General features: G+C 37.1%; 2 protein-coding genes across 2 annotated transcripts in view; one reads left to right on the top strand and one right to left on the bottom strand.

Moving 5' to 3' along the window:
• LOC137006233 (zinc finger protein 135-like) overlaps positions 1-26,487 on the top strand; it is a 160,718-nt gene that overhangs the window by 9,819 nt on the left and 124,412 nt on the right. The gene's annotated exons all lie outside the window — the stretch shown is intronic.
• On the bottom strand, positions 584-17,937 carry LOC137006829 (zinc finger protein 665-like). Its single transcript, XM_067367927.1, has 2 exons — positions 17,721-17,937; positions 584-2,539 (listed from the first exon to the last, which is right to left on the bottom strand). Exons 1-2 carry the CDS (start codon positions 17,863-17,865, stop codon positions 1,467-1,469), a joined length of 1,218 nt encoding a protein of 405 aa, XP_067224028.1. The 5' UTR covers positions 17,866-17,937; the 3' UTR covers positions 584-1,466.

The following is a 26,487-nucleotide window of genomic DNA, read 5'->3' as shown; positions in this document are numbered from 1 at the left end:
AGTACAGTGAGCCGCATCATAACCACTTGGACAAACTTCCTCTATTTTCTTTTAGGTTCTGTGCAAATTTGGTTGCCGAAAGAGAGAGTATGAGCCTACCTGCCAGAGGAATTTGAGAATTTCGAGACACCCAGGTTATCCTGGACTGTTCCGAGCTCCGCTGCCAAACGCCTTCGTCTCTGCTATTACAGAGTGAGGTCTTTTCCAGCTACAAATCTCACTGCACTTTTAAGGCTTTGATAGGAATGGCACCTCATGGTGCAGTAATTTTTGTCTCTGGACTGTATGCGGGGTCAATCAGTGACCGGGAGCTGTTCAAGCAATCGGGTATCATCAATGCCCTTACTCCTGACATGGCCATAATGGTGAACGAGGGCTTCTTAATTGACAATCTGTGTTACGACCCCTGGCTCAAGGTAAGCAACAAAAACAAGGGACACACACAAACCAAATATTAAGCTCAAGAAGATGTTTATTTACTACTAAATTAAGGTAACATTAAATAAAAAGAAAACAAAGGATGTCACAATGTTTCTGTGTCATCAGTAACGTCAATGTGTAAAGCAGAGTGCATGGTTGGAAATGTAATGTAATGTTGAGGCATAAATGCAGAAAACAAATCAAACAAAACAAAGTCCAAAAGCCAAAGTTCCCAAAGCTCTCCTTGGCTCAACTGGAGATCTCTTTTTAAAGGAGCGCCTGAAGCACTGGTCACAGGTGAATCCAATAGATTGCTAATTTGTGGGAACAGGTACCAAGCAGCAATACCCGAGACCAACAGCAGAGGTCGTCACACCTGGTACCATGCAAAATCCACAGGCCTGCTTTTGTGACCAAGGGCACACAAATGTCTACTGGAGAGGTGAGACACACTCAGTCTGTTTCCAGGCTCAGGGTGTGTGAAGGAACACAACTTGTTTGACACAGTCATCCCCTTGTCCATTACTTGTAGCATTAATTAACTGTTTGCAGTGTCATGTCAGAATGGGCTACTTGTCAAGACATGGGCCCAGTGAGTCTACACAGTGTCATTCTTGTCTGTCTTTATTATTTGGCACATTGAATTGAATTGTAATTGAAATGTAAACTGTTTGAATATGAAAGGTAAATCAGACATTCAGGTGCAAGAACTACTACAGAAGATCGAAGGAATGATGATGGGAAATGGTGGGAGATTTATCATGGAATGAATGAAGATGAGCAACAACAAATTAATAGTCAGTTGTAGGTTGTTTTATTGTTATGTTGTATATGACAATAATAGAAAGAAACATGGCAGTTTGTCACAATGACCTTAAGGGAAGAATCCACACAGTCTGTTTTAACAATGATTTGATCATTCTGTTGTAGTTTCAGGAGAAGATTCAGATTTTTCAAGCAGACACTAAGCAACCACCAAACTGTCCTGCCGCTTATTGTGGCTGTAAGGAAACTACTTTGTTTCTCAGCACATAAAGATGAACTACTTATCGTGATTTCAATCTGCAGTGATGTGGTTTCTCCACTGCATGGATCTTCATGTGTATCTTCAGGTGGTTTTTAAAAGAGAAACTCTTTCCACACTGATCACACGTGTGTGGCTTCTCTCTGCTGTGGATCCTCTCGTGTGTTTTCAGATTTGATGAATCACTGAATCTCTTGTCACAGTGTGAACACTTGTAAGGTTTTTCTGCAGTGTGGATCCTTTCATGTGTTTTAAGAGATGATGAATCACTGAATCTCTTGTCACAGTGTGAACACTTGTAAGGTTTTTCTCCAGTGTGGATCTTCTCATGTGTTTTCAGATATGATGACTGATTAAATCTCTTGTCACAGTGTGAACACTTGTAAGGTTTTTCTCCAGTGTGGATCCTTTCATGTGTTTTTAGAGATGATGAATCACTGAATCTCTTGTCACAGTGTGAACACTTGTAAGTTTTTTCTCCAGTGTGAATTCTCTGGTGCACTTTTAAATACTTTAATGTAGTAAAAGTCTTCTCACACTCAAAGCACATGTACTCTCTCACACCAGTGTGTATTTTCTCATGTTTATTTAAATAGGACAGCAGTGAAAAACTCTTTCCACACACAGAACATGAATGTGGCTTCTCCTTTGTATGAACTGTCAGATGTTTCTTCAGGTTTGTTGCCCAGAAAAACGTTTTGCTGCATTCATGACATTCGAACTGTTTCTCTCTGGTGTGAACTGCACTGTGAATCTTAAGACTTTGTTTTGATGTAAAACTCTTCCCACACTGATCACATGTGAACGGCTTCTCTCCTGTATGACTTCTCATGTGTTTCTTAAGATGTCCTTTTTGTGTGAAGCTCTTCCCACACTGATCACATGTGAACGGCTTCTCTCCTGTATGAACTCTCATGTGAACATCAAGATTTTGTTTGTTAGTGAAACTCTTTCCACACTGAGTGCAGGTTGCAGATTTCTTGTCTCTTCTTTTCTTTAGAAATGTCTTTTTAGTCTTTAAGTGACTCAAAGATTTTTCTCCAGGTTTGTCATAATGTTCCTCCCTTTCACTCTCCTCCTTCACTTCCATCAGCTCTAAAATGAAAGAAAAAGTTAATTTTCAGTATATTAAAGTAATTCAAAATGAGGATTATGAAGTGAAAGAACTTAAAAGTGAACCTTCATGTACTGAAGTAGACAACTGCTATACAATATTCTGATAACTTTGATGTCTTATATTATATATTTCCCTGAAACAATTATTATATTTAAAACATTATTTTGACAAATCAAAAGTTTCTGTAGTGAGAATTATTAAATATGTTGATGAAGCACAATTATTGACATATTTTGACACCAACTTCTACATTTTATGAAAAATACAAATTTATCAATAACTATAAATCATATTTTGCTTAAGTCAAGCTTAAAACCCTGTCAGCCATTCTGGAAAGTGAATTTACTTGATATAGTTTGGTGTTTTCTGATATTACTGTTTTTTTATTTTGAAACATGTCTCAAATTTTGGTTACATTGTTGCAAATTTTGAACCAGATATAAAATAAATGTAAAATAATATGTATTCTGACCTGATGTTGACAATCAATATGAACATTTTTCAAATCTCACTTTACTGACCATTTGTTTAATATTAGATTAACTGCATATCTAGATATTGGTGTCACATTGTGAGAAATAACAGTAGTCTTCAATTAAAGCAGTTTGTAGGATTTTCTCATATATCCTGACTCCAATAATCAGTTTCTATCAGCAAACACTCAGAATAAAGTGAGATGTTCTGAATGTTGATAGTCTGAGGATCATCAATATTAACAGAGAAACTGCTGAAAACACTCTTTATTTCATGTCAATAGTTCCTGTTTTCACCTCATTTATTATGCTGATATCTTCAGATCTGCTGTAAATTGACACTTAAAGCTCATTTCATTGCAGTCAACAGACTGAGGGGATTTGTGGACCTCAAATATGAACAATTATTTTTGTCTTTGTGCTTTTAACTGACTTTCTTAAAGTTCTTTACTACTTTTCTAGGTATCTGTCAATATTTTAATGGAGAAACAGAATGAAGTTCTGAATTAGCATAAGATGCTTTACGATAGACAGGTATACATGCTTAATGCATTTAGTTTATGGGTGAAATACAAAAAGGCTTAATATGGCACAAAAATAATTAATTAATTAAAAAAGAAAAAAAAAGTAATTTGAAACATTAAAACAGACACATTTCATTTAGTGGGTTTTCTATGTAAAATCGCTTTTGTACATTTCATTTGATGCAGACACTACAGTTTGATATCTGGACTTTAACCCTATATAAACAAACTCATTAACTGATTTATTTATTTATTTTTTGGCAGATATGGGGTGTATTCCGGAAAGCAGGGTTAATTTACTGTCACATATACCCTGAACTCTCAGTTGATTAACCCAAACTTTGCTTAGTAAGTTCAGCCAACCCCGAGTATATTCCCGGTTAACACACTAGACCAGGGCTATTCAATTGGTGGCCCTCGTGCCACATGCGTCCCCGAAGCAACCACCGAGTGGCCCAGCGTAGTCTAGCAACACACAAACAATGCAGAGCGTGCCGGTAGTAGCTTAGATTACTATCAATATGACTTTCTCAACAGTGAAGCCTAGATTACTATCAATATGACTTTCTCAACAGTGAAACGTAAAATTGCCAATGAAATACAGTGAAGGAGGGATAGGCGGAATTGCGCTGAATGACACTCAACAGAAGCGGTCTCTCTCTCGCACACGATCAGTTCTCCTCGCGAATGAACAGGCAAATACATGTGTACACAGATGTCTAAATATCCATCGTAAGGAGTATCTCACGTGAATACAGTCGGTTATGGCTTAAGAGGACGTAAACAGGTGGGCAATAACTGGAATATGCGTCAGTTACGTCCATGCATTCAGCAGCAATATTAAATAGGCCTGTATGTCATTAATGTTAATCAAACAACAAAAGATGTTATATAAATGTAGGCTATATGTTTAATAAAGCTACTGTATCTGAAAAAAGATTATTTTTAATTTACTATTGTTTTTGTAATTTGCTTTTTTGTTCTTTTATATAGTCTAACACAAATAACTTATAAAATGTCTCATATTAGCCCATAATCATATTGTCCACCTCTTGCCCAACTGTACATACAGGCGCACCATTGGCACGGGGTACAGGGGGGTCAGGACCCCTGCAGTTTGGAAAAGACAGAAATCGACCCCCGCACTTTTGATAAGGGCTGCTTCAATCAGTCACAATATATCACCTTTTAGCTTAGGATATTTTCTTTCAAATGAGACCATTTTCACGTTTCTGTGAGCTTTCGTTCGTAAATAATCAACAGTTTTGTTGCGGATGTGAAGAACAGGAAATGCGCTCTCGAACGGAGAAACACGCGATCTCCAAACACTCGATCAAAGCTTGCTAACATTTTAGGACAGGTCGATGGTATTTAAATCATGCCTGGACGTTAGCGTTTGTCAATCAAGCCAAACTGTCCATTCAGAAACTGAGAAATTTGACACTTTAAGTAAGGAGGCTGATCTCAGGTTGACGCGCGAGCTGGCTTGACTGAAGTTTTCGTGAACATTTATAGACTGTTTTGATTTTGGTAATGTAACGCCACGCCAGCAGAGGGAGCCCTCATCTGAGTACTGACTGTGTGCCACTCCCTCTGCTTCACCTGTCACTTGCTGTTTGGTGGACATTTAAGCATGGCCATTGCCATTGATACCTTGCGAAGTATTGCCAGTTTACCTGCCTTACCGAGCGTTTCTACCATTGTCTGTTTGCCATTCTGTTCACGACCATTGCCTGTTTGACCTGTTTTTGCCGTTTGGATTTCCCTTCTGTTTTGTTGCCTGGATTGAACTGCCTCACTGTGTTTGAACCTCTGCCTGCCTTACGTTTATTGTCTCTGCCTGCCGATTTGGTTTTGTTTGCTGTGCTTTTTAATAAACACTGCATATGGATTCTAACGCCGCCTCAGTGTCCTTAAAGAGTACGCCATTGAATTCAGAACACTCGCTGCACAAAGTAGCTGGAATGACGTTTCTCTCAAAGCCATGTTTCAACGCAGTCTAAACCTCCAACTACAGACTGAACTGGCATGTAAGGGTGAGGATCTCTCTTTTTCTGACTATGTAACATTGGCGATCAAGATTGACAATCTCATGCGGAGTAATCAGGCCCATTTCAAGCCATTGTTTCAGGGAAACCTGCCCACCCAGCCAGTTTCCAGCCCTATCCAGTCTAATGACCAGGCTAATCCTGAACCTATGCAACTAGGAGTCACCAAGCTATCCAGTGAAGAGAGATCACGACGGCTCGTCAATAATCTGTGCTTTTACTGCGGGGAAGCAGGCCACCGCAACTCATCATGTCCACTCAAAGCCCGGAGGAGCACCATTGAACACAACCGGGTGAGTGTTGATAATCTCTTGCTTCCTACCACAAAATCACTCATGACATTGGTACAGATTTCTACTGATAGTGAATCCTTTGAATTTACAGCGCTGATAGACTCTGGTTCAGCCCTCAACTTGATCCACCAAGACCTCATCACGGCATTCAAGATTCCTACTCAAGCCTGCAACCCTCCACTTAAGGTCATCGGTAAAGGTATCACTCAGCAAACTCTGCCCATGCAACTCAAAGTCGGACTGTTCCATCAAGAAACGATCACATTCTACGTCATCAACTCTCCACGTCATGAAATCATCCTTGGATATCCCTGGTTAACTGTTCACGACCCAGTCATCTCCTGGCTCCATGGTGAGATCACGCAATGGTCACCATTTTGTTTCTCCCACTGTTTAACTCACAAAATCCTGAAACCATATCTATCCATGAGCATCGAAAGCCCTGAGTGTAAACCCGTAACCATCCCGTCATGCTACCAGGACCTCCAGGAGGTTTTCAGTAAAACCAAGGCAACACTACTACCACCTCATCATCCTTGGGATTGTGCGATTGACCTCCTACCCTATGCTATGCCACCTAAGAATAAGATTTATCCCCTGTCACGTCCTGAGAGTCAAGCTATGGAGGAGTACATCGAAGAGGCCCTCAGTTCTGGTTTCATCCGCCCATCTACTTCTCCAGCAGCTGCAGGTTTTTTCTTTGTGGAGAAGAAAGATGGAGGACTTCGGCCTTGCATCGACTACAGAGGTTTGAATCAAGTTACAGTTAAATTCCGCTATCCACTACCATTAGTTCCTGCAGCACACTTGAACAGTTACGTGAGGCCAAGATTTACACCAAGCTCGACCTCAGAAGTGCATATAACCTAATTAGGATCAAGGAGGGTGATGAGTGGAAAACTGCCTTCCTGACCACTAGGGGGCACTATGAATACCGGGTTATGCCGTATGGCCTGTCCAATGCACCTGCTGTCTTCCAATCCTTCATTAACGAGATCTTCCGGGACATCATGAACAAGTATGTGGTCGCCTACATTGATGACATCCTGATATATTCCAAGACCAAAGAGGAGCATAAGAGTCACGTCAGGACTGTACTTAACAGGTGTGGAGATGGATAACTCTAAAAATCACAGCAGTCACTGAATGGCCACAACCCAACACAGTCAAAGAAATTCAACGTTTCCTGGGCTTCGCCAACTTCTACCTGAGGTTCATCCGCAACTACAGCCAGATAGCTGCATCCATGACGTCCCTGCTCAAAGGTAAACCATCACGACTCAAATTGACTGATCAAGCCACTCAAGCTTTCACTAATCTAAAAAACAACGACTTTTACAACGACTCCTATACTAAAACATCCAGACCCAAACCTACCGTTCATTGTTGAAGTAGATGCTTCAGATTGTGGGATAGGAGCAGTTCTTTCTCAGCAACACGGACAACCAGGCATGCTGTTTCCATGCCTACTTCTCACGCAAGCTCACAGATGCAAAACGCAACTACGATGTTGGAAACAAGGAACTTCTTGCCATTAAAGCAGCTATAGAAGAGTGGAGACATTGGCTAGAGGGTTCCATCCATCCCTTTCAAATCATCACAGATCACAAGAACCTCGAGTACATCGAGCGCCAAGAGACTTAATCCACGCCAAGCCAGATGGTCATTATTCTTTACGAGGTTCCAATTCACAATCACCTATCGTCCAGGCAGTAAAAATGGCAAAACTGATGCACGCCAGCAGAGGTAACGCCACGCCAGCAGAGGGAGCCCTCACCTGAGTACTGACTGAGTGCCGCTCCCTCTGCTTCACCTGTCACTTCCTGTTTGGTGGACATTTAAGCATGGCCATTGCCATTGATACCTTGCAAAGTATTGCCAGTTTACCTGCCTTACCGAGCGTTTCTACCATTGTCTGAATTTTGCATAATAGGTCCCCTTTAATAACTCAAACGCGTTTGCTTTATGAGACGAGCTTAAACAACAAGCCCAAATACGCTTATAATGAGTGACCATGGCAACACAGACCGTGCTCTGTGTGAAACAGGCTTACAGAAGCATAAACAAACACGACGCCTCCGTCAAATGTAACGTTAGTGTGTTAAATTTGTGAAAATAACAAGTGTTTTGTCACTTTAATATTACTCTGGTCACGATAACGGATACCAAACACGAGAGACGCCAGAACGTCGCTATGGTTTCCAAGCTGTCAATCATTGCATTTTCAAGAGTGAGTCGTGTTCTCTACACACATGTAGGCCTACTGATAATTTAGTGGATTCACTCCCACATTTAAATGCGGTTGTCACTCCTGAAACTTACAGCGTGTACGTGGCTGTGCGCAAACATAGATCAAAAGGAACAGAGGGCTCAGATTCTGATGGCACCTCTGAAGAAGAAGAGGAGCTCTGAAGATATGTGATTCAAATGATAGATAGATGAAATGTTTGCACTTTCTGCGCATATTTTGTTCTATGCATTGTACTTTATATGTGTTTTTCATGCCAACAATGTTAATAAAAATGATCAAATGCATTCAGTGGCACTCATAATTTCTCTTATTTTCACCAGAAAAAAAAATTGGCTAGTGGAAATTCTGATTGACTGGTAACTTTAGAAAGTTACCAGCCACATTGGCTGGTGATCAAAAAAGTTAATTTAGAACCCTGATGGCATCTATAGAGATATCTGAAAGCGAAATGAAAGTGATTGTTGACTCGACCAGCAATGCAGAGGGGAGGACACACAAGAGGAAACCTGCGCATTTAATTGGTGTATACTGTAATACTGCATTTACAATGCTTATCAGTGGCGTGCACTTTGATATCGAAAGTGAAAGTGATATCTAATACAAAAGAAACACCTAGTTGATAATCAATTTGTGTTAAAACAGTCGATCTGGCGCTGGGATGTGTTCTTTTTGAAATCATGTTTAGTGCTCATTGCCGCTGTTATCAGAGATCTCCGTGCTCGTGCTCACTGCGCAGACTTCACACGGACGAGCGCTACAATTCTCTCTATTCGTTACGTTGAAATCACAAAACAAAATATGCATAAACGTGTCCCTGCTCTTGATATACAATCAGTGATGAACATCTTTTGTTTTAATGAGAAAAAAAATCATACATGTTTGGATTAGAACCCAGAACCTCTTGCACGCTAAACGAAAATGCTGCCACTAGTCTATCAATCCAATCCAATCCAATCCACTTTATTTATATAGCACATTTAACAAACAACAGTTTCCAAAGTGCTGCACAAAATGAAAAATAAATAAATAAATACTCTATTAAACTTCACCAGCCTCCATTCAAACAATAAAAACTAGTAAAACTGAATGAGCAATACAAGAAACAGTCTATAGTCAATAGTGGATCCGTCTACTTATTTATTAACTAATATACATACTCTCGAGATTGATGACATATTGTAATATAGCAGATGTAAGGAAAAAAAACTACCATATTAATTTTAATATCATATTATTATTGTAATAATACAAGTACAACACCCACACACCCCCCTCCCGGATCGCAGCTTGGTCCCCCCCACTTTAAAAATGTCTCCTGCACCCCATGTACATACCAGCTGATATACAATGTAGTCTTGATTTGGGTGGTAAATCTGCATTTAAAAGTTTGAAAGGGTTTTAAATCTTCTAAATCAAGTAAAATGACTCAAAATAAAGTAATTTAAGTATAACAAAGTCAACTTTAATCATATAAAATGTAATTTACCAACATCAAAATGGTGGCCAGTGAAAATGCTGAGTGGCTAGTAATTTGGAAAACCACTAGCCACAGTGGCAGGTGAGCAAAAAAGTTCATGTCAAGCCCTGATTGCATCTTACAACAAGAGCTGTGCAAACTGATCAATGTTAAAAGAGAAACAATGAATAAATCTTATGTTTTTCAATAAATTTGTTTGTGTTGGTTTTAAAGTTTGTCGTTACGAGCTGCTTCGCCGCTGAAATGACTGGCACAGCTAACCTTCTTGGTTTGAAAATCTGGCCCAACTGAATTTGTAATGGAATAGCCCTGCGCTGGACATTCTCAACAGAGAGACGAATCGATGATTCACCATGGAAACAAATGCTAAGAAAAAGCACACCATTCTACTTCATTCTTCTTCTTTTGTTTAATGGCGATTTACATAACCTACTTGGTGCTGATGTTGATGCAAGAAAAAAAGACTGCGCTGTCTGCTATGGCTAACTAGTTCGACGCGTATTTAGTCAGACCCTAAGCAGAGCTGAACGCGGCATCAGTCCATTGGAGCAGATGGATATGTATGAAAGAGAAGCTACGCTACCAGCTGACGAAAACCCTCTCAGTTGGTGGCAAAAACTGTGCGGTATGTTTGTTTCCACATATTACGCAGCTGGCAAAGACATTGACCATACCTGCCACATCGGTCAGAGGTGCGTTTCCCAAAGCGAATTATGGTCGCAAGTTCCGTCGTTATCAAGAGAGTTCAGTAGGACTTACGGCCATAGTTGACTAACAATGTTTTCGAGAAACACACCCCAGAGCTGAGCGTGTGTTTTCATCAGCTGGAAACATTGTCAAAAAAAAAAAAAAAAAGTGTTTTGATGTGTAGTGCACGGATTGTTTCTGAATGGCAGGTCGCCAATTTGTGTTCATGTAATGTTAGTAGACAAACATTACGCTAACATTACACTACAAACATTACGCTGTCTGTTGAAGCGTGTTTACTCAGGTTAGTGATGTACTTACAGTTTTTATGCACTTTTTGTTACCTTTCATGCACATTAATGACATATTTTATTTAAAACAGTTGTTTGAAAAAAAAGTGAATGTCATTTCATTTCAATAAAATATGCGATGCTTGATTTGATGTGTATTTGCTTATTGTGCTCGCTAGCGCTCTCTTGTGGCCATAGTAGACAATAAAGTAATCTTTTCCTCTAACATTAAGTATTGCCTTTAGAATTTGATTATTATTCAAATTTTTCAAATATTTCAGAAAGAATTTCGAATTTAGCTTTTCAGCCATTTTCTTTTGACAGCCCTACTCTGAATCGGTGGTCTTATGTCGTACAGTGAGAGAGGTTCAAAGATGGCCTTTTTCCTGGTCTTGTTACCAAAGATAGCCTACAGTAATTTTTTGACAGCATCATAAATTCAGCATGATCATCTCTCATTGTGTTTGCTGCTACGACCAACGTCTACTGACCAGCCAATTAAAATGCAACATGAAATCAATGCGACATGGAGCTAAAATGATTTTCAAAATAAAATTATAGACGATTAGAGGAGCAGTAATTTATAAATTAGCAAGCAACAAGCACATTTTCATATTCATAAGGCGTCTTCAGACCTTTATTTTGAAATGGCAATGAACATGAAAAATCATTAAAGACTGGTTGAGGCATGTTTGTTTTCATGCCACGAAGTTCAAAACATCCATTCAATTTTTGGAGAAAAAAAAAGGTCTGAAAATGTTTTTAATAGAAAAAAATATATATACATTTATGATTGTGGCAGCAATCTATAACCCACATACATGTTGTTTTTATGTTTATTAAAAGGCTGAATTCATATAAAATTCTGCCAAACTTCCCAAACTACTTCTATATAGGATGTCTACTTCATATATTTTATGAAATTATGGAAATATATGCTTCAGATCACTCAAACCATATATTGAAATGGTAGTGCTCAGTAATGGAGCTTGGGTGTCATCTAGTGAAGAAGTGTGGTACTGCGTCCAAACAAAATCTTACTGAAAGCTCTTTTTTGAGATCAACCTGAAATTTGAAACACAACTTTTCAAGATTTTTGGCTTTAATTTCCTTGCAGTTTTAGATTAAATCTTGTTTAAAACATTTTTTTTTTATAATATATTGTATTTTCATAAACAAACTTCTATAACTTTTATTCTGATTCACTTACATGAGGTTATTTCCAGAGTTGGGTATAACGCGTTACTGTAGTCTAATTACTCCTGATAACGCAGTAATGTAATGCATTAAATTTTAAATTTATGTAATTTGATTACAGTTACTGATGTTACTTGCGTTACAAGAAAAAAAATATTAGGTAAAGTGCATTTCTAAAGAAATCACGTTTGGTGCGGATGCGTCATTATGAATCACCGGAGAACTCGTGGAAGAGGATACCCGCTCCCAAGACGAGAGCGGTCCAACCTCATCTAAACAAGCTAGATTTGTTGTTTAGGTGATTTGTTCAGGATCGGGCTTCTGAACAATACTGTTTTCAAATGTTATTATAAATGTTTTCAGTGATTTTTTCCTGTCTTTAATGCAGGTATACAAACATAAGCTACCACACACATACATGCTACACACAGCAAGGAATGTTTAAGCTGTGTCCGAAACCGCTCACTCGTTCTCCGATTTACTAATCCCTATATAGTGTATGTCATCTGAGTGCACTATATCTGCAAAGAGTGAACGAAATGAAGTGAGTAAATACAAACACTGACGTAGCCTATAGGCTAACTGTGCGTCGGAGAGCTGGAGCTATCACAGAAACGGCTCAACACGTGATAAAATTACTTTTATCCTACATGTCACTTCATAAAATATTAATAACAATCTTAATGACTTTTGTAATCATACATACCATACCTGCCAGCTTTGTAGTTTAATCAATTGTATGGTCTGTCATGCTTAATATGTGTTCATAATCATTAAATACTATAAAAAAAAACTGCAAAGAAAAATAAACATTAACAAGTGTACAATATTTCATATATTTATTAGTTTATATTTCATATATTTATAAGTTATTTTTATTTTGTTAGAATCTCACGCTCACAGATGACGTGGTCGTTGAGCACCCTCAGGCGACTGTTATGATTGCATTTGAATGAATAAGCTACCTATAGATGATTAATGAATATTTTTAAGTCAAGTTGCTGTTTTCATACTTCTGTAATATTTTTCAGTCAATATTAAATTACAGAAAGAAAGTTTCAGTTGGTGGTGTATTTTTGTAGGTTTCAAAGTAACTTAAATGTAAAGTAATTAGTAATCTGATTACTTTTTACATGCAGTAATCAGTAATGTAATCAAATTTCAATTTTAATGTAGTAATTTGTAATTTGTAGTGGATTACTTTTTTTGAGTAACTTACCCAACACTGGTTATTTCACTACAAAACCTCAGAATCAAGATCAGACGAAGGACAAGCAGAAACAAATTATAAAAGCTTTGATCAAGTACATGCACACTAACGCAATCATCAACATTAATCAACATAATCTTTTATGAAGCTTTTTAACATTACTGAATGAAATGTTGAACCCATGAAGAGGTGTAAGAAAATATATAAGGTATCAAAAGTATAACATGCGAGATTTGGAGCGTGATCTATGAATCCGATCCAGACATGGCCTTTAAAAAAAAGCTTGATTTTCTCAGCTTATTGTTCAAAATGTTGCTATTTTTAAATGAAACTCAGCCACATTAAAGAGTTAATAAAAAGACCACATGAAAGTAGAATAAGATGTTTGTTTTTTTATTATTAAAAGCAGATTCTGTGTTTTTTATTTGACATATTGTATCATGTTCAGCTATTCATACTGTAGGGGAATTTTATAGTTAAAGACCAGATATGTTGGATAAAGAGAAAAATAATAAATTGAAGAAAGTTTTCCGAACTTAAATTGTTATAATTCATGAACACTTTTGAATACAGACATAAGGTTGGTCTCTTTTTAAAGAAGACAATCAGCAGATTATTTCCGGCTGAGAAATAATTTCGAAGCATGACAGTATAAAAAGTTACGCAAGTTTAAATTTACTGTAAAGAAAATGTACTGGACTATTTTATAATATTTTATATAAAATAAATATTTTACAAAATAGTTTTTAATCCAAAATTGCTATAAAATTAAAGCCATATGTCTCAATAAGTTGTGTTCCAAATTTGAAGTTGATATTAAAAAAATTGAGGTTCCTATGCAATTTTGTTTAGGCGTTATACCAAAAAAAGCCACCGGGTGACACCCAAACTCCATTGAATTATGTTGATGCATTTTTTCTGTCACAAATGCATACATTTCTCTTTCAATATTACTTTTATAACAAAATACCAAATATGGAATCTTGAGACTCAGACCTTTACAACGATATGTATTTTGTCAAGATTATAAAAAGTTTTGATTCTAAAAGACCGTAATATGACAGCCCGCACTTAGGGGGAGGAGCCCGCCAAAAGATTTTGAGGTACAATTTCCATGGTAACACAATGTCCGATTTCAAAATGGTTTTCACAGAATTAATTTTGAGTTTTTAAGCTTCAAATGATATAGAATTTATGATTATTACTTAAATATTTTATAGGGACAAAGGCAACAAAAAATAATTTTTGTGAAAAAGGTCAGAACTACTATTACGATGTATATTTTTGAGGGGCACTCCTGTCATAAATTAATCTATTACTGTTCCTACATAATTTGTAACAAAAAACAGTGGTCAAATTTCTATTTAGGAGTCTTAGACCTTTCCAATGATATATGTTATGATTAGATTAGATTTTAATTGTAATAAAGTTTTAAAAAGTAAACGTAGGTGTAGGGCTGTGACGATAACCGCGGTAATAAGATGTCGACTGCAGTGTTTAGGTCATCACCGTCATCACGGCACTCTTTTTTTTTTTTTTTTGCTAGTGAAAGTTACAGGAATGCATATGGTGTGTTATATGAAGTATAAACAATTTGTCATTGTTTGCCAATTTACTGTCTTCCGTCCCGGCAGCGTCTGCAGTATTTCCTCTCTGCTTTTTTTTTTTTTTTTTTTTTGCAAGGTGGTGCGGGGTGTCTGCCGAACGAACAGCAAGAGCAAAACGAATTTGTCAAACGTTTTAAACTCAACAAAATTGTGAAATGCATATATCAAGAGCCTGCTCACAGATGAAAATAACAGAGAACAAAACAGCGTTGGATGAAGTAGATTAGCGAAATATAGGCCCTATACAGTCATTTTTTCCCCTTCTCCCATAACAGCTGTATATACTACTGTTTCAGCTATTAAAATAGTTCAGTTTTGTATGTAATGTAAAAATGGTTATATTTCGTTTCTTTTCTTTATAAAATTAATCTACAAAAATGTTTGGAGCATTTTTTTGTTAGTTAAATGTACGTTTTTTTTTTTTTAAGTAGGATAATGGCCAAGCGGCCAGCGGCAGACAATGAGTTGATCAAAGCCCATGTTTTAATAAATTTAGCCTTCTCAAATCATAAGGACTTGTCTAAAATATAATCTATAGATATAAAACAGTTCAAGCATATCACAATGTTAGTTTAAATGTTTAACCTAAATAAATGTGCGCTCTTAAGACGCATATCCAATCGTTTGTACGGAGTGAAGCTGAAGCAGGCTCTGCAGGACATGGAGGCGTTAGCGAGATCTCTTGCATTTTTTTTTAACAGTGGAAACATCTTAAAATAGGCATTCATTTTTGCTCATAAAGGTAAAAGTAATACGTCATTCCAAACTGTAAAGGTCTACTTTTGTTTGTGTACACTCACAATATCAACAAAACGTTGTGCTTTTCTGCCGTCTCTGCCTTGAACAGGGGCGCTTCACACAGGCATGATGAATATATATAGAAAGCTTTAAATTACTACTTTAAAACTAAATAATTCAAATCGAAAATAGAAACTCATTATGTAATCTGTGCAGTTCTCTCTAAAGGCACATTCAATGAGGAGATGGCCAGTCATTTTTTTTTTCATAACCATAATTGATGGATGTCTAAAATATAAAAATAAGGAAAGGCCTAAAACAGGCCCGATTAAAATTTGCATTTTATTTTATAATTCGATACAATTAAAAAAATAAAACACAAATTATAATGGCATATATGTCAAACTTTGTCCTATAATCGTATAGCTGCTTATATATTCTGATTTTTATGTTGCTCTGTTCTGAATAGGCCTACCTTCAAATTTAAAGGATTTGCTGCAACGCAATTTTGTCTGATATATGAATATATTTACTAGCCTATTTTTTAATCCATACAGCAAATGCTTTAAAACAGCTTTTATATATAGCCTACATCTCAGGGCCGGGTTTCCCAATAACGATTGATCTTAGTGCTTAAGAGCGTTTTCTACGAGGCACTTTGCGATCGTTCGTTATTGTTTCACGTGCGTTTCCCAAAAATGCACTAAACACAGTCGCACGTAGCTGTGCTTTAAGTGCTACTTAGGAGTCGCTATCCGTTTGTCAAGTGCTGAAATGTCATTTAATAGAATGGCTTGTAATTGTAGTAGAGTACTACACCCACGTTTAATGCTGCGTTCTAGACAACTCGGAAATAATAAATATAATACAATATTATTATAATACAATACTATTATATTATATTATAATTTACATAATAATATACTTTATATAAATATATACATCATATACATGTATTATAATACTACAGTGCAGGCCCGGCACCACGAGGGGGCAAAAGGGAGCATTGCCCCCTCAGATCTGATTTGTGCCCCCTCAGTTTCAATTCCCCCCCATTCACTCCCAATTGTATCCTTTAACTCGTGCGATCACACCAGTGTGATTAAACATTCAGTTCGTCACTGCTAAATTCAAACCTGCTTTCGCGCTGCTGGCACTGAGTCAGAGATGGACGCGCTCTGTGCTTTTCATATTTTACAACTATTCAGTGTTTTCAACCACGTAATGTTTATTTGAGGTTTCAGACATTTAAAAGACATTTAAATTAAGTACTACGCTATAGGCCTATATAAATGATAAATTGAAGGCAACGTGTTTAAATTCACGAGTGTTTTTCTCATTTAGAAAACTGTTATAAAGAAAACGTTTAACGTCGCTTAGCCTAATGTAGCATAGCCTCAGTGATATTAAAAGATCAAATTCGGCACAAACCAATTTTTCTGTATATTATGCTTTAATATAGTGTTTACTAAGTTTGGTCTTTTAATGGCACTGTCTTTTTTATGGGAGGAAAACACTTAAATAAATGTGTTGCCTTCATATTCTGGGCTCATCTGGTTTTCTGTCTGTAGTTGTTTACGGCCCCCTCCAGAATTATGAATACCCCCCCAGTTCGTGCTACAGTGTATAATATAGCAACATTATTTCCCGGTCCAATACATTGCTGGTGTTCGTGCACATCAGCAAGTCAGTGCCTTTTTTTTTCTGCCCTTTTTAATTAGTTTATTTATATATTCATTTAAAAAAAAAAATTTTTTTTATTGTTAATATAATTTGCCGTTTAAATAATAAAGAAGACCGACTGCTTTATTTCCACGCTGCATGCGTTCTTAAGTCATTATATTTCCACGGAGGTCGGGGGAGGGGGGTTGCGATTAACCGCCAAACCGCGGTGATATGTTGCGTCTTCACCGCGGTAAGAAAAATCCCATACCGTCACAGCCCTACGTAGGTGTCCCGTATACGGGACGGTGACAGCTAAGGGGTTAATAAATAAATCACATGAAATGCGATTTTTACAAATCTGTTTTGAACTACATCCATATGAAATCCATATTGAATCAATCCATATTGAAATCCCATTCAAAAATCTAATTTGTTTAAATGGTTATAGATATAGGGATTATGTACAAAATATTTCAATTAGAACTTTATTTATTGCTTGATTTTTTGTTCAATTACTGCTATTTATGTTCAGGTATGTTAAATGTTAGTACAGCACTTTTGAGCTGGGTTTAATGTTGCAAAAAAATAATTGTTTTGTTTTGTATTCTGTAAGATTATACTTCTGTATATTCTCTATTTCTGTAGAGCTGGACATTTTAATAATGATCAAATGAGTTCAGCTGTGAGAATAAAACCAACCTGTTTGTTCCTCAATATCTTCATGTTTCACTCTGAATGTTTCTTCAATCTTTATTTCTTCTTTATTAAACTCAATCTTCATGTCTCCAGTCTCCTCTTTAATAATTATCTTTATATCTTCACTTTCCTCTTTAATAAACTCCATATTTAAGAAGAGAATAATTAACAAAGTTAACTGTTTCTATCGATTTTTACTTTCTTCAGCAGAATCACAAGACGCAGCAGCGCGGCGTAGTCTTATGACGTCATGTCGTGACTCCAAAATAAAAGTCCTGATTGGACTTTGGAAAGACATGCAACGCTTATCTACATTATTTATTGTAATTTTATTGTATTTTGTCATTTTTCAAGGGTAAAAAAGGATTCAGCTGTTTTTTTTTTGTAAACAGAACCCCCTTGATCTAAATTATTTATTCTTGAAGTCCACCTGTGATTTTAAGTTAATATTTAAATGTTTTGTCAACATATCAACTTGGTTACCTATATGACATAATCCAAGTAAAAAAACATTTAATATTTTTAGTAGGTTAAGAGTTATATAATTATAATTATATATTATAATTATATAATTTTATTGTAAATGTTACTCATTCAATTATTAAATTGTGATTATAGAAAACAATTTATTAAAAGTGTAAAATAAAATTTCAACATAATAAAGTGTGTTCATACATTAAATATGATGATTGTATTTATAGGAAAAATGCACATTCCTATTTACATTTATGCTGAACAGTCCAGTGGCAGTGTTACGAGTGTGTTTTTCTGAAGAAGACGCAGTGCCTTCACTGAGACTCAGCAGGGCAACAATTGAGATGAGGAGAAAGGATCACAGCTTGTTCTTGTTGACGGCAGACGCGTTTGCAATGCCAACATCTGTGCATAATGTCATTGAGGTCATGTTGACAGTCCTCCACTAAATAATACACTTACAATGTTATTATTATGATTATAACCTTTATTTTACCAGGAAAAAAAGCAAAATCTCTTTTACAAAAGCATCCTGGCCCAGAGTGACGGCAACACATCTCACGTGGGTTTAACAGATAACATCCATACATACATATTTAAATACATACAAACTAATCAAAACATCTACAAACCGATGTTTCTGTCTCCAAATCATTTAACATCACTTTAAAAATGTCCAGTGAAACCAACTCCTTAAGTTTCAGTGTTGTACCTAGGATAGTTAAATCCACTAAAGGAGGGAGAGCGTTTTCACATTTGGCTCCTAAACTCTTGAATAACCTTCCTGATAATGTTCGGGGCTCAGACTCGCTCACCCAGTTTAAATCTAGATTAAAGACACATCTCTTTAGCCAAGCATTCACATAATGCATCTCATGTCAGATCAATTGCACGTATCTTTACTTAATGTTATGAACAGCAACTACGCTAATTATTCTCTATTTGCTTTTCTGTTTTGCCTCGGGACACCCGTCCCGAGGTGACTAGAGAGGACATCAGCTTCAGTTTAGATCCAGCCTCTTAAGAAGACCTCAGATGAACAACACCTGTGAAGAGACGGCGTCGACTCCTGCGAGGACTTCAGAAGATGCAATATGCACTTTCCCTAATTTATTGTTGATATGTAATAAAAAAAATTTCCAGGAGCTCATTGCTTCTAGCTTAAAGTTAAATACTAACAGTGTCATAAATTAATTGCCCAAATTATTACATTATTTGCTAACTGCATTCTTCTTAAACTGTAATTTTGACATGCGTTCTCTGTAAAGCTGCTTTGAAACGATGTGTATTGTGAAAAGAGCTATAGTCAAGTCAAGTCACCTTTATTTATATAGAGCTTTTTACAATGCAGATTGTGTCAAAGCAGCTTTACATTGATAATTGGTATATAATTTTTCCTTTTAAAGAATAGTGTCAATACAGGCAGATCAAAAGCACTGTTGAATAAATGTAAAGTCAAATTAGATTAAATTAGGGCTGCACAATTAAATCGTATTTTAATCACAATAACAATATCTGCTTCTCTCGATTGATTTTTTAAATAATCGTCACGATATTGGCCCGCTCTATGAAAATAAACATAATTTGGAAATATTGGAATTAATATTAGGAATTTCGCTGTTTTATCTTTTGAAGTTCGTAAAGGTTTTACCAGTTTTCATAATGTTGATCAGCTAGAAATTATTTTTCTTTGCTTCACGAATTTGCCGGGCAATTTGAATCTGGTTTGTCTTATTGCAAATGAATTTTGTTGCTTTAAAATCTAATGGGAATACATATTACAAAGCGCTCACCAAAACCATGTTTTGTATTGATTTACCATCTAACGAAGTTATCATAGTTGGTTAAATTAAGTCTTTGTGCCACCTACAGGCCTTTTGGGTGAAGTGTAGGTTGGTAAAGAACTTGCAAAATAGCCATAATTACATTACTCTTTTGATAGAATAAACGTGATTAATAACCGTCATTATAATTTGAGCAAAAATAATCGTGATTATCAGTTTGACCATTTTTCGTGCAACCCTAAAACAAATGTCAAGAGTCCCCAACTAAGCAAGCCAAAGGCGACAGCGGCAAGGAACCCAAACTCCAACAGGTGACATCAGGTGGCAAACAGGTGTTAATCTGGAGAAAAAAACCTTGGGAGAAACCAGACTTAGTCGGGGGGCCAGTTCTCCTCTGGCGAACAGTGCTTTGTTATGATTCAGATTGCTATCATAAGTCTGATAGAATCACAACATTCAAAGTATTTATTTAAGGTCCATCCAGTTGAGGATCGTATTCATCAGGCCAGTATGGACGGTCTGTTGAGGAACTGTGGCACTGGCTGTCGTGTCGATGATGTCTTCACAATGGATGATCTAGTTGACTCGATCTCTGCTGATACAGGGCTGCGTTGTTGTCGTGTCAGGGCGACGGTCCTCGGTCTCACCTAAATATGGCCCGAATCTGGTTGACTACGGTAAACCTCGGGATAAACAGAACGACTAATATTAGCGTAGATGCCATTCTTTTTCTGATGTAATGAGTACATCTGGTGTTATAGGAAGTGTTCCCGGTTCCGGCTGACCTAATTTATGCAGCCTAATAATCCTTTAACGGATTTGAAAATATAAATTGATAATGTGTTGTGTGTATGCCAGGTTAAAGAGATGCGTTTTTAGTCTAGATTTAAACTGACAGAGTGTGTTTGCTTCCCGAACAATGCTAGGAAGATTGTTCCAGAGTTTAGGTGGCAAATAGGAGAAGGATCTACCACCTGCAGTTGATTTCTATATTCTAGGTATTATCAGCTGGCCTGAATTCTGAGATCGCAATAAACGTGAGGGACTATAATGTATTAAGAGCTCGCTTAGGTACTGGGGAGCTAAACCATTTAGTGCTTTGTAAGTAATTAACAAGATTTTAAAATCTATACGATGTTTAACAGGAAGCCAATGCAGTGATGACAGAACTGGGCTAATATGGTCATACTTCCTAGTTCTAGTAAGAACTCTAGCTGCTGCATTTTGTACGAGCTGTAGTTTATTTATCAAGCGAGCAGAACAACCACCCAGTAGAGCGTTACAGTAATCTAGCCTTGAGGTCATGAACGCATGAACTAACTGTTCTGCATTTTTCATTGAGAGCATATGTCGTAGTTTAGATATATTTTTAAGATGGAAGAATGCGGTTTTACAGATGCTAGTAACATGGCCTTCAAATGAAAGATTGGTATCAAAGAGCACACCCAGGTTCCTAGCTGATGACGAAGACTTAACAGAGCAGCCATCAAGTGTTAGACAGTATTCTAGGTTATTATGTGAAGAAGTTTTTGGTCCAAAAATTAGAATCTCTGTTTTTTCTGAATTTAGTAGTAGGAAATTACTGGTCATCCAGTTTTTTATATCAGCTATACATTGTTAATTTTGCCAATTGGTAAGTTTCGTCAGGGCATGAAGAAATATAGAGCTGAGTATCATCAGCGTAACAATGAAAACTAATGCCATGCTTCCTAATGATATCTCCCAAGGGTAGCATGTACAGAGTAAAAAGCAACGGTTCTAGTACTGAGCCTTGTGGTACTCCATATTTAACTTGTGATCGATATGACATCTCATCGTTTACTACTACAAACTGATAACGGTCAGATAAGTATGATTTGAACCATGCCAATGCAATTCCACTAATGCCAACATAGTTTTCAAGTCTATTTAAGAGAATATTGTGATCGATAGTGTCAAATGCAGCACTAAGATCCAGTAACACTAATAGAGATATACAACCACAATCTGATGATAAGAGCAAATCATTAGTAACTCTGATGAGAGCAGTCTCAGTACTATGGTACGGTCTAAATCCTGACTGGAAATCCTCACAGATATTATTTCTTTCTAAAAAAGGAACATAGTTGCGATGAAACTGCCTTTTCTAGTATTTTTGACAGAAAAGTAAGATTTGAGATCGGCCAATAATTAACTAATTCATTAGGATCTAGTTGTGGTTCCCTGCCCATCCATGCAGCCTAGCATGGATAAGAGCAGGGAGAGCAGCAATAAACCCCCCAGGGTAAACGGAACAGGACCAACATGCAGATATCATTAAAATCATGATTTAACGTACACATATTTTGAGAATTAGTCTGATTCAGGGGAAATAATAAGGCCAATCCTGACTGAAGTGAGGAGGAGCTGGGGATGGAGGAGGGTAATTTGCTCCTGAGAAATGCAATAGCTGCTGATAATACTGAGGAGCTTATATATAGATGCCGTGATTGCCATCGTATTCCTATAGGTAGACATAAGTCACCTGGGAGTTAGCTGATGCAAGCTTGACTGACGTGACGTGCCAGAACTGACGCTAACGCTAGATATTTAATGCCATCTACCAGTGTCAGAAATTTACTTTCCCATATAAGACAAATGATTTTAATTTTTTTTTTTACCTTTATATATAATTTCTTTCCTAATCTTATTAAATATGTATGCTATCTATAATGTGAAATTCTTAAATGTAGTCAAATAAATTAGAATAATATGACACTAGGCTGTTAGCAATTAAATCAGTATAAACCAACTGTATGATGCTTTATTAATATTAATATTTTAAACAACATTTTTTTTTTCAGAAATATGAAATGACAAAATTAAATGATACTTGGAATAAGTGATATCGACACTAGGTGGCGATAAGTCATTGTGTTAAAGAAGAGTCATTTATTAATTTGACGATTCGTTCAAAACGCTGATTCATTCAGGAATAAAATCTAGTGGCTGTCTACAGGTGCTGGTCATATAATTAGAATATCATCAAAAAGTTCATTTTTTATTGTAAATTATTTTTAAAAATGAAAAATAATTTAAAAATGAAACTTTCATATATTTTAGATTCCCTACATTACATGTTTTACAAGTAAAACATTTTTCCCTACATTACATCAAAAGTTTTTTTTTTTTTGTTTTTTTTTTTTGATGATTAGAGCGTACAGCTCATGAAAGTCCAAAATCCAGTATCTCAAAATATTAGAATATTTCCTAAGATCAATCAAAAAATGGATTTGCAAAACAGAAAAGTTCAAGTTCTTTGAAGCATGTTCATTTGTGCACTCAATACTTGGTCGGCAGCACATATTACAGCAAATGACTTGCTCCTAGCACAAATTACAGCATCAGTGAAGTGTGGCATGGAAGTGATCAGCCTGTGGCACTGCTGAGGCACTATTGAGCCTTCAGATCATCTGTATATTGTTGGATTGACTGTTTCTCATCTTTCTCTTGAAAATATCCCATAGATTCAGATCAGGCATGTTGGCTGGCCAATAAAGCACAGTAATATCATGGTCAGCAAACCACTTGGAAGTGGGTTTTGCACTGTGGGCAGGTGCTAAAGTCCTGCTGGAAAAGGAAATCAGCATCTCCATAAAGCTTGTCAGCAGATGGAAGCATAAAGTGCTCCAAAGTCTCCTGGAAGATGGCTGCATTGACTTTGCACTTGATAAAACACAATGGACCAACACCAGCACACCAGCAGATGTCACGGCCCCCCAAATCATTACTGACTTCAGAAACTTCACACTAGACTTCAAGCAGCTTGGATTCTGTGCCTCTCCAGTCTTCCTTCAGACTCTGGGACCATGATTTCAACATGAAATGCAAAATTTACTTTTATCTGAAAAGAGGACTTTCGACCACTGTTCACTGTCCAGTTTTTATACTCCTTAGCCCAGGTAAGATGCTTCTGACATTGTTTCTATTTCAGAAGTGGCTTGGTAGTCCTTTTCCTGAAGATGTCTGAGTGTGGTGTCTCTTGATGCGCTGACTCCGGCTTCATTCTACTCATTGTGAAGCTCTCCAAAGTGTCTGAATCGGCTTTACTTGACAGTATTCTCAAGCTTGCGGTCATCCCTGTTGCTTGTGCACCTTTGCCTACCCAATTTCTTCCTTCCAGTCAACTTTGCATTTAATATGCTTTGATACATCACTCTGTAAACAGCCACCCCATTCAGTAATGACCTTCTATGACACATTGTTTACCTTAGATACGTGAAGATTTCAAGAAAGACATGGCTATCTGGAATGAGGCAAGTGAAGACAAATTGATCAGCATGATCCAGGAAAGGCCGGGTTTGTATGACATTACGGAAAAATGTTATGTCAACCGTGTGGTGAAAGCTGAACTTTGGCGTGAGATCTTAAAATAAACTCGTCATATCAGGTAAGATTTCCTTTTTGGCAATTGAGGTCTTTAGAAAGCTTGTTTGTTATTGTTCAATAGTCCATAGTAAAAATAAAACTTAGTGTTAGTGTTTTGTGTGTACCAAACTAAGTTTGTTTATGGAAACAGATAGTATTTAATAATATGTGCTAGCGTCTAATATTTCATAATAATAACAATCAAATTGTTAATAATATAATTAACAATACAGCAAAAAGTAACATTTGTTGGCATAACAAATACTTATTAAAGTGACATAATAAGTAGCCATAACACTTAATGCTTACAAAATTTGACTTTGTCCCTCAGAGAAAGAGCTCAAGAAGCGGTGGGATTCATTGCGAACCCAATACATGCGTTATAAGAAACAAGGACCCTCAGGAAGTTCTGGAGCTCAGAAGACTGGCAGGCAGCAATAGATCCTGAACCACCCGCAGTTTCTAGAGCCTCACACAAAAAGGAAGGAGAGCACTTCAAATCTAATGATCACGGTAAATAAACAAATATATATATATATAAAATATAGTGTTTAATTTCAGAATAAAAATTTTGCTTTTTGAAAGGTGGCCAGTGCTAACTCGGCATATTAAGTCAAGCCATTACATTAACTTGTCACATTTGTATCTTATGTTTTTTTAAGGAACCTGCAGCTGATAGTGATTCCTGTTCACCCTCAGATGGTACCAACAGTGACACCTGGACTGGCACCCATGAAGACCCCAGCTTCAGTGATGCTGACCTACGGTCAAGTACACCCTTTGCTGAATCCACCATCTGTGGAACTGAGTCCACAGCCATGAGAAAGGACCCTTTGCAAAGCTCCTACATAAAAGCAAAGCCTCCAGGGAAGCGCAGGTAGATGCAAGACGAATCCTCCAGCGAGGAATCCACAAACTTGATGCGCACCATTGGCAAAACTCTAGAAAAGTTGGCATCACAGGAAAACACCAATGATGCCATCTCAGTTTACTGCAAAAATCTTGAACACAGAATGCAGAATTTACATCTACTGCCACATTTCCAGCATTGGAGGTTGATAATTGCATTTTCAAATATTCAGTGGGCCACAACCATGCACTGGATGCATCTTCCAATCAGTATACACACTTGTAGCAAAAGTGTAAACAGATATTGTAGCATATAGTAAATATGTCACGCTTAGTTGTATGTTATATTAGAGTATGTATGCAAAGTTTATATTTCTGTACATTTTATTTATTTAAAATACCTACTGTTTTGATATTTTTATGTAAATTACCGTAATGCTATTTTTGGACATTATACTGCACATTTGCTGCACAGATTCACAAAAAACGATGTAAAAATGTAAACTTTATTTTGCAATTTCACACCATTGTTATAAAACATAAACCAAGGTCAGTGAGGGGAAAGAAACAAGTTTGCTACATGCTTATATTTTGCCCCACTGAAAGGGCACTGCACCGGTGTCCGAATTAAAGTACTGGCACAGTTTATCCCTGAGCTGTTTGGCGTGTGTTGTACTGTTGGTTGTGCGTGGCAGAGAGGCCTGCTGTAGGCCAGGGTCTTCTCTCCATCTTCCAGGGACAGTGTCATGATCTTGTCCTTCCTGGTCGATTCCTGCCATGTACACTTCACAGCAAAACAATGTCCTCCACTTTGGCAGTGCTTCGAATATTAATGGTGGTTAGTAGTACACGAAAATGATTTGCCAGGATGCCAAATGCATTTTCAACCACCCTTCGAGCTCACGAAAATCTGTAATTGAATATGCGTTGCTCTACAGACAGCTTTCGGTTCGGGTATGGCTTAATGATGTATTCCTTTAAGGGGAATGCCTCATCAGCCACAATGCAGTAAGGGGCCAGCTGGTCTGATTCAGGAAGTGGTGCAGGTGCAGGAATGTTGGATGTTCTTTTCTCCATGGCATCCTGCAATGAGCATCCCCCAAACACTCCACCATCTGAAATGCGCCCTTTGCATACAGAAATCTGTAGTTGCTGTCTATCAGTGCCATAAGCACTATTGAGAATGTATGCTTGTAGTTGAAGAATTTAGATCCAGTTCCTGGAGGGGGACGAATGTTAATGTGCTTTCCGTCCAGAGCACCCAGGCAATTTGGGAA

Source organism: Chanodichthys erythropterus, chromosome 3 (genome assembly GCF_024489055.1).
Source record: "Chanodichthys erythropterus isolate Z2021 chromosome 3, ASM2448905v1, whole genome shotgun sequence".
NCBI lineage: Eukaryota > Metazoa > Chordata > Actinopteri > Cypriniformes > Xenocyprididae > Chanodichthys > Chanodichthys erythropterus.
Note: the sequence above shows the minus strand (reverse complement) of the source record. Positions and strands in the feature narration are given on the sequence as shown.

Coding starts and splice junctions, on each gene's coding strand:
- LOC137006829 (XM_067367927.1), bottom strand. CDS start 17,865: ATGGAGTTTATTAAAGAGGAAAGTGAAGATATAAAGATAATTATTAAA. Junction 2,540..17,720: donor AGATATTGAGGAACAAACAG/GTTGGTTTTATT, acceptor CTTTCATTTTAG/AGCTGATGGAAGTGAAGGAG.